Raw genomic sequence first — 8818 nt, forward strand, 5'->3', positions numbered from 1 at the left:
TCTCACTACAGTAGGACAGGGGTGGGCAAAGCCCAGCCTTCCAAAGTCACCTACATGCTGTAGCAGAGACAAAGGATTTGACAGGACCCCAGCCTCGCCTCTGTACCTGGCTTCACATGTAGGACACACATCACTACCGCGGGTGTCAAGCAAGAGGGTCGTGGAACATGATAGACATCCTCTTACTTGACAATGGAGTTATTAGCAAGCTTTTATTTCTTTCCCTTGTCCCAAGAGCCTGCCTCGTGGTGCCTAGGAGAGGATCCAGTCGACACTGGCTGTTACCAGTCTCAGCGCACGGCGGGGAAGAGTTCAGGTCACATGGATGGAGGTGACACGGGAGTCCACGAGGCTATGAGGAGGCTCTGGGCTGTGTCGTATTGGCTGTCAGAAATGTCCGTGACAGTAGCCGCCCCTTCATACATAGGGGAGCCAGAGGACGTGGCCGCCGAGACCGTGTGCGTCAGAGGTGCGTAATGTGCAGGGGAGCCCCGAAAGAGCTGGGCTCCTAGCCCGTTGGATACCCCAGCTGTCTGGGAGCCTGGAGTGATGGTGCCATTGCTCACAGACCATAGGCTGGGGTATTGGCTGAAATGAAGAAAACAGATGTCAAGGCGCTGGGAAGAGGCTCCAAATCAGCAACATGGGGGCGAGGTGGAGGGGAGGGACCAGTACTCAGAATGTGGTTGTCGGTAATCGCATCATCCCACGGTTTTGCAGGCTGGCCTTTCCTCTGTTATCATGTATTTAGAAGCTACTGCGTGAGGACACAAAGTCAACAGGAAGCAAACTAAAAGGAAGGCGTGCACAAGCCCAGTGGGCAGTAGTGGGCCACGGTCTGCTAAGACAGACTCTGGGCAAGCATCTCTGTGTTCGTTAACACACAAAATTTGTGCTGAGCTCCAAGGCTCGGAGCTACAGGCCTACTTTGTTAGCTTATGTTGCCAACGTCCTGCAGCAATCCCTGAATCCACAGAGGAAAGCGTTCCTCAGAATAGCATCATTGCTGGCTCATCTCATCCAGCGGACAGTGTGTTAGCAAGGTTGACATGGGCCAATATGCAAGCGACCCCAGAGCTGGACTTGAGACCAGCTCTGCTCTGTGGCCCGCCCCGTGACAGCTCCTCAGGCTGTCTCCTCATCTTTAAAATGAGGGTACTGAAATGAGTATCAAGCCCTCTGGCCTACACCCTAGAAACAAATTTCATTAAACTATACTAAATTTTTGTTTGGGAAACCTTCCTTAGAGTTCATCTATAAACACATAACATGATCTGACATGATGACCATTATTTAACATGCCTTCCTCTACACCTACCTCAATTTGAACTTGAGGGCTAGCCTGGGCAAATTAAGGAGGACTACTGGGTTTTTCCAGGCGTGAGTTTCAGACTGAGATACCAAACTGGTTCAGCACTTGGCTGCCAGCAGGTCCTCTAGCATCTGAAACAATGTCCTCAGGGCCATTGACAAGTCTGATGTCTTGGGTGTGTTTGCTTCAAGATCAGACTAAAGTGGTTGCAGCAATACCTGCCAACAGCTGAGGGGGCTGAGCCAAGATCTTGAGCTCTAGACTCTATAGTGAGTACAAGGCCAGCCTGGGTTACATACTTGGACCCCCCCATGACCAAAAAAATACTAGGCAACTAGATTCCTATTAGTAAAAAGCTACACCCAAAACTAAAACAGCTAAGACCTTATGCAAACATTTAATGTCCTAGATCAATGGTTCACAACCTGTGGGTGGCAACCCCTTTGGGTGTTACACATCTAATCCTGCATATCAGATATTTACATTACGATTCATACAGCAAAATTGTAGTTTTGAAGTGATAATGGAATTATTCTATGGTAGGGGTCACCACAACACGAGGAACTGCATTAAAGGGTCACAACATTAGGAAGGTTGAGAACCACTGTTCTAGACCACCAGGGATGCCTTTGAGGTCAAGGTCGCATGATGGCAGGTCCATCAACACCACTGTCCCAGAATTTATAGGGTCGGGCACCTTTCCCCACGGGAGAACCCGTGGTGGCCTCCAGCTTTGCTACTCTGCTAGTAAGTCAGTACTGTGGAGGAGTAACAAGCCTGAAGGGGATGCGTTGCCACCAGCGTTGCTGGGTGTTTGAGCTTCCTGTTATAGAACTCGCTGGTCAGTCAGTTCCCATCCTTTACCTGTTTCCCAGCATGCCATTCAGGGCTTCTACTCCTTTATCCACAGAAAAGTCAAGGAATGCCTTGCCCTAACTGATAAAGGTTCTCTAAAGGAAGGACCTGGTCAGTCGTCCTCATCAGCTTAAGACCACGAAACCCAATAGTTCAGCAGAACCGCCATATGAGGGCTACCCACGCGTGCTTCAGCACTGCCAGGGCACGAATTTCAAATTCAAAATTCAAAGGTTACTTTAAACCACACGTGTCAACCCCATCAGCCTGAGAGAAACAGCCTGGGGCTGGAGCTCTTTCGTATCTTTTTACATATGGAGAAACACAGATGAATTAGAGGCCTGTTCATCACAGCGATGCTAAGACCCAAGGTAAGACTGTACCCTGGTTTGGTTAAGTAGAGCAAACCACCAGTAAAATAAAGGCAGGCCATCAAAACTACACATGGAACCTGTGTCCCTGGTCCCGTTAATCTTAGTTTAATTATAAACACAAGCCCAACCACCCATAGGTGGGATCCAGAGGCAGATCAGGGGAAAGGCCATAAATGGAACCAGCCAAAGCTGTAGGAGGACTTGCTTTCCCACGTGCGCACGCGTACACACACTCACACACACACACACACACACACACACAGACCATACGTACCTAGAGCCAGTAGGCGGGCCGGTGCTGTGACTCATGGGTAGCATGCTGGTGTGGCCAGGCACTCCTAGGCTAGACCAGTTGTCGTGGGATTGCAGCATGGACAAACACGCAGACGAATTGTCGGCATAGGCTGGGGGCAAAGAGGGGAGTTACCTGACAGGTCTTTGAAAAGGGAGAAAGTGTAACAAAAAACGATACTAACTAACAGCTGAGCCAACCTAACTCTGCAAACAAATGCTGCCTGGACACTAGATGCAGCGAGCAAGCCACTTAAGTGGCCATCAGGGCAATATTTATTGTTTTATGTGAATTATTTGAAAATACATCCCAGTTAATATAAGCTATCTCTTATCATCCCACCAGACACCGCAGACACTGGTATTGCTTATCTTTTTATTTTTATGCTATTTATTTATATTTTGTGACATTGGGGATCAGATTCAGAGCCTTTCAAATGCTAGCCAAGTAAGTGTTAAGTAAATAAATAACACTTGCCACTTTTCCACAGGGGGTTATGCTATAAGGGTTGAGTAGGCTTTGGAAACCAGGGCCTCACTAAATTAAAAATATGATCTCCCCGCCTCAGAGGCTAGCCTCTCCTTGAACAGGTCTCCAGAGCTGTTGCCTTTCATTGGGAATCAGCTGTAATTACTTAATTGTTTTATGGTGTTCCTTAGCCATTTCCCCCTCCTCCTGGAGCAGACAGTGTGAGAGAGGAGGTCTCTGGAAGTCCCCATCAGGGAAGTTGGTCAGGAGGGCCACCACACCTCCAGCTTCTGGGGCTGGGAGGATCTACACTGTGGCTGGTTCTCAGTGACACTGAGGGCCTGGGTTCTACACCTGGAGAATCTTTGTTCTATTCGGAAAGGCTTGCACCTGGCTAGTCCAATGATTGATTACCTTAGAGAGATCACCTCATCAAACGTCTGAACTAGAGATCAGTGAAAAGGACCAGACAGCTGTTGTTTTTAAACCTGGGGGGTGTTCTGAGGAACATGGATACCGAAAGCCTCCATAGAGACCTCTGGTAAACCACCATCCTGACCAAGTCTCTTCAGGAGCCACCAGGAGCTGGGTTCTCTATCCCGCACCCCTGTAGGAATGCCTCCCCACTGGTGTCCCCCCACCACCCCAGCCTCTGATGAACCAAGACACAGAACCTACTGGGAGAGTTGTTCCGGTGAGCATACGGGCTGGGGTAAGGGGATGAGCGGTGGTTCCTCAGAGCCGGGTACCTCTCGCGGCCATGTGTGGAGGGGAGAGGGAGCGAGCCTCCAAACTGAGGGTGGGAGCTGGCAGGTGGACAGAGGGTGCTGGTGCCAGGAACAAGCCACCCCCCTGCTGTGAAGAAAGCATGCTGAGTGAGAGGCCCTTGCTTGAGACTCAGAACCACCCTAGCCCTAATCCAGGAGTCTCTTTGGAAGTGAGAAACACCGAATGACCCACCCCTCAATGCTAACTTATCTCAAACATCAGAGTGTGGAACTCCACTCTGTAAGCCTGAGATGCCCAGCTCTGGAGTGGCCTGAACTGAGCCCATTGCTTTGTCCTGGAGGACCAAACCTGAGACCTCTCCCAGCCTGTGTGGGATGTCTTTGTGGCAAGAAGCTTTCTCTCAGCAAGAATGAGATGATTGTTCAAAGGAAGGAACATGAAGACAGGAGGAACACAGTTGGCCACAGGTGGGACCCAGACTGTTCAGGACTGCTCCCCGTCAGTCATGCTCCTGTCTCAGAAATAGCTAGTGAATCCATCTCCTATTTAGTCCCTTCTGTTTGACTCCTCCAGGCCTCCCCATTCTCCCCACAACATCTCCTCTCCAAGACAGCTACATGAACTAAACTAATTTTTTTTAATTAAGCAAAATGAATGATCTATGAGACAATTTCTAAGCAGGACAGTTCTTCAGACAATACTTAAAAGATAGAGACGTGTGCGCACATGCACATATGCGTGCACACACGCGCACACAGGCACGCACGCCCATGCCGTCCCGTGTGGCCCCATACACAGGCCTTCTCTTGCCCATTTCTCCCCATCTGCTCTCAAATGAGTACCTTTGAGTCACAACGGGCGACCTGTTTCTTAAATTCATTTGTCAAATTTGTGGAAGGTGGTGTTAAAATACCAGCTGAGAATAGCTGATCTATCTGCACCCCTCATTCTGGCTAAGAGAACTCCCAAAGGAATTCTAAAAGGACTAGCCCCCTTCCTTCCAAGCCACAGAAGTCAGGAGCCAAAGGGGACTAAGCTGGATGGTTGTTCATGTGTGTCTCTAAAGACAGCCATTCAGTGTTCAGCCACTGACAAGAGTGGAGGTCATCTCCAAGGGAGGGGGCTGAGCTGAATTCTCATCATAACCAAGTCTAAACTCCCAGGAGTCCACTCTACCTCTGGCTACTACAGAACAAATACACAAATCCAGAGTTCTTTGGCCTGCCAGTATCCAAAGCCCAAGAAGATCAGGCAGCAGCCCCCAAACTAAAGGGCATTTGTGTTGGTCACAAAGGGCCATCCTGCTATGCCCACATTGTTCCCAGAAAGTGTTCTGCTTCCCTGTGGGTTCTGGTTTTGGGGAATCTTAGAACTCAAACAAGCCAGAGGGCCACGGAGAATAGAGGACCAACAAACGTACATTGGGGATACCCCGGCTGCTGGCCGTCCCCGGGCTCCTCCAGCACGTCTTTGTGGTCATTTCTGAAAAAAGAAAAAAAAATCAGAGTAGTCAAAGGAAGAATTTCCCGGAGAGAGAAACTCCTTTCTACCCAGAGTGGGGTTGGAATTCTCACCTTTCTTTGGCATCAAGGAAGGCCTTTGCAAACGGATTGTATTTAATTTTCAGGGCTGTGATCTGAAAAACAAGGAAGGACATTTACTAATTCAGTGCTGTTACCGGACTTGATTGAATGGGGGGAACCATGAGAAGTTCATGGGTCTGTCAGTCCAAGGTTCAGAGTACTGAGGCAGGAGGACTGCTGTGAATATAATGATAGCCAGGACTACATAGCAAGACCCTGAATCAAAAGAAGATGGAAGTGGGGCAGGGGGGACACTACCAAAGAAGGAAAAAAGAAACCAAGAAAGAACAGAAACAAGTCGAAATATTCAGGTTGAATCAGAAAATTTTTCTATCTGGGTCTGAAATGTTGGGAAATTAAAAAAAAAGCAATTTGAGTGAGATTCCCAATAAATTTGGTCTCTATCATGTCTATGTTCAGACAGACCGTGGGTTTCCCGAGGTGTTATTAATAGCCAACAGCAGCACTGTTAAGGCCCCTTGGCTGCATTTGCCAGGACTTCACATTGCTGAGAGCAGGGACTGTCACCTAGCCCTTTCCAGGAGATTTTTACAAAGCATGAAGTCCACGACCTAGGCACAGCGGGTGAGCACACGGAGAGGACCCTCTCTCTCCCTTCCGAAGCCTCACCTCCTCGTTCTGATAGGCGGTCACAGCTATGAACTGGGTCTCGGGAAAGCAGTGGCTGGTGATCATGCGTTGTGGGCCCCCCACCCTCACAATGTGAATGCGAGGCTCATACTTGTGTAAGGAATTCAACATGATCTGCAGGAGAGAAAAGGAGCAAACGTGGAGATGGCGCCCACCTCAGTACCACAGCCTCCACAGCAACTTCTAGGTGAGAAACGGATCCAGCTACAAAGTCTCCGGGAAACTGCCCGCAGTACGCACCCCATGGTGGGGTTTCTCCGTGTCTTACACATCTGCTTCTCTCAGCTGGTCTGGAACTAGGCTATGAGGCACTACACACTATTGAACCCTGATCGAATAAGGCCACAGACAACTTTAAATGCCTGCCTTGATGGCGACTTGGAGTTGAGTTTTCTAGCAACAGGCTCCAATTAAGGGCTTTCGAGAAGAGTGGAGTGTCCCACGGGTCCGACTTCGATGTGACTGAGGATTCATAATCAAAGCCCACCCAGCTGGGTCCCTTAGAGTGATGAGGCCTGAGCAGGTTTCCCAAGAGGCAGGCCAGCCAGCCTGTTCCACCCGACACCCCAGCCTTCCAGGGTGAGGACTCCCAGCCGCGGGCCTCGGTGTGACCCTTATCAGTTTAATTATAAACAGTACTAAAGATTTAATTGGGGAGGCCTGTGGTGGCTTCTGTGAGGCTGACAGAAGCTGAGGGAGGTGCAGCCCTCTACTCTCTGGGCTGCGCCCTGCGCCCTGCGTCTGTCTCCCTGTCTCCCGCACACCCTACCTGGCCTCCTCCGTTGAGTTTGTTGGTGAGTTTGACTTTGCTGAAAGACACCGGAGCCTTCATCCAGTGGGCCCCGAAGTTGGGCGAATCTGGGTGGATGTAGACGCAGCTGGGCGCCTGAGGCTCCGGCTTGCCCCCAGGTACCCACTCCCCATTCACATACTTCCAGCGGTGATTGTCAGCCGCGACGAAGTCCAGCAAGAAGGAATACATGGCATTGGGGTCCAAACCCGAAACGTTCACCTTCAGCACCGGGAACATCCTCCTGGAAAAGACAGGTCACAGCAGGAGGACCCCATCCGACTGGAGTGAGGAAGCCTGGCACCAAGTGTTTATTATGGTCAAAGAAGCACCCCCTGCGGCCGGTCTCACAGGATTCTTTGCCTGAGCTTAGTCAGCCCTGGGACTAAATCCATCTCCCCACTAAGCCCACAGTCTCTAGAGACAGAAGAGGGACAAACCGATCAAGGCTTTAGAGGACACAGGCAAGCCTGGCCACATCAGTGTAGACCTGGGGGAATCCTAGAGTTTCGTCAGTGAAAGTTCCGGAGAAAATGGTGTTAGGAAACCCCTCGGGGCAGTTAACGCAGCGGGAAGAAACAGAAAGTCGGCCTTAAGCAGAAAAACGGTGTTCTACACCTCTACACCCGGGAGGCATTCTCCAGGCCCCAGACCGCAGTCTTGCAGCACGCACCTACCTGCCGTTCTTGGTCACAATCATCTCGTTAGTTAGCTCCTTGAAGCGCTGCCACAGTTCGCTCTCCTCCAAGCCCACTCGCAGCTCGCGCTCCGTGGGGTCGCCCTTCTCGCTGCCCGCTTGCAGCTCGCTCTCCACGGCGCTGAGCAGGTGATCCACTCGGTACTGCAGGCTTTTCCCTGCGCTCTCTGTGCCTGGGGAGCTCATCCTCCTGCCGCCCTCTCCACCGCCCCGAGTCTTGACTGCCTACCCAAGAGCCACCTTCACTTCTCTCACTCCCCTTTTCCAAGAAAAAGGATCACTTGCGGAACCCAAAGACCACACCTGGGTCCCAGCACATTCGCCAAAGGAGGGCCAGGACCGGGATGTGGGGGGAAGGGGGCGGGGAGAGGGGAGAGGGGCTGGGGAGCCGTGGTTCCACTTGAACTCCCGCAAGGCGCGACAAGAGTAAGTCTCTGGGGAAGAGAAAATGGGTCCCCTCCCCATAAATACAGCCCAAGTGGCCTCGCAGGGGGCGCGGCGGATTGGGCGGGACACCCTTTGAAGTACCGAGCCACTGCCCATTGGCGGTGTGCGGCCATATCAGACCGGCCGGGCGGGCCCGGAGGCCGGGGGCCAACAATGGGTTCCGCGCGCGCTTCCTGTAAGAAAAGCGTCGGGCTCAGTCCCGACACCCCCGCCCTCCCCCAAATGTTTGCACCTCCATCAAAGCGGCGGGGCGGACCCTGGGGGGAGGGCAAGGAGCAATGCTGAAGCCACCCAGCCCCTGCTCCCAGAACAACTGCTAAACTCTCCACTCCCACACTCGATCACATTGCGCTTGCAAGCGCACCCTAGCACCTGCGGCAGTGGCACTTAGAGTGTCCACGCTGCGCGCACCTGCGAGAGACTACGGCGGATCTGCGTCTCCCTGACCACTCCCGAAGCCTCAGCCCTCAGAGGTGCAGCAGCTTCGGGACACATCCCCTCGCCCCGTGGACTGCCACTAACTCCCACCTCGGCCCTCCGGGTTCCCCACGACCTTCACCTGCTTGGAGAGGGAAGGCCAGTGCGGATCTGTCCAGATAGCGACCCTAGTAGGTGTCCTC

General features: G+C 51.8%; 1 protein-coding gene across 3 annotated transcripts; it reads right to left on the reverse strand.

Annotated features, from left to right (window-relative positions):
• Positions 1-317: 317 nt before the first annotated feature.
• Tbxt (T-box transcription factor T) lies at positions 318-7937 on the reverse strand. Of its 3 annotated transcripts, none has more exons than XM_041680422.1 (8): positions 7732-7937; positions 7034-7298; positions 6244-6378; positions 5605-5666; positions 5451-5512; positions 3980-4153; positions 2816-2945; positions 318-588 (listed from the first exon to the last, which is right to left on the reverse strand). In XM_041680422.1, exons 1-8 carry the CDS (start codon positions 7935-7937, stop codon positions 318-320), a joined length of 1305 nt encoding a protein of 434 aa, XP_041536356.1. The 3 variants fall into 3 exon arrangements, with proteins under 3 accessions (XP_041536356.1, XP_041536355.1, XP_041536357.1); XM_041680421.1 differs by having other exon boundaries at positions 3980-4156; XM_041680423.1 differs by lacking the exon at positions 3980-4153.
• Between the last annotated feature and the right edge of the window lie 881 nt (positions 7938-8818).

Source organism: Microtus oregoni, unplaced genomic scaffold, assembly GCF_018167655.1.
Source record: "Microtus oregoni isolate MIOR12 unplaced genomic scaffold, Mior012 000033F_ref0000390, whole genome shotgun sequence".
Taxonomy (NCBI): domain Eukaryota; kingdom Metazoa; phylum Chordata; class Mammalia; order Rodentia; family Cricetidae; genus Microtus; species Microtus oregoni.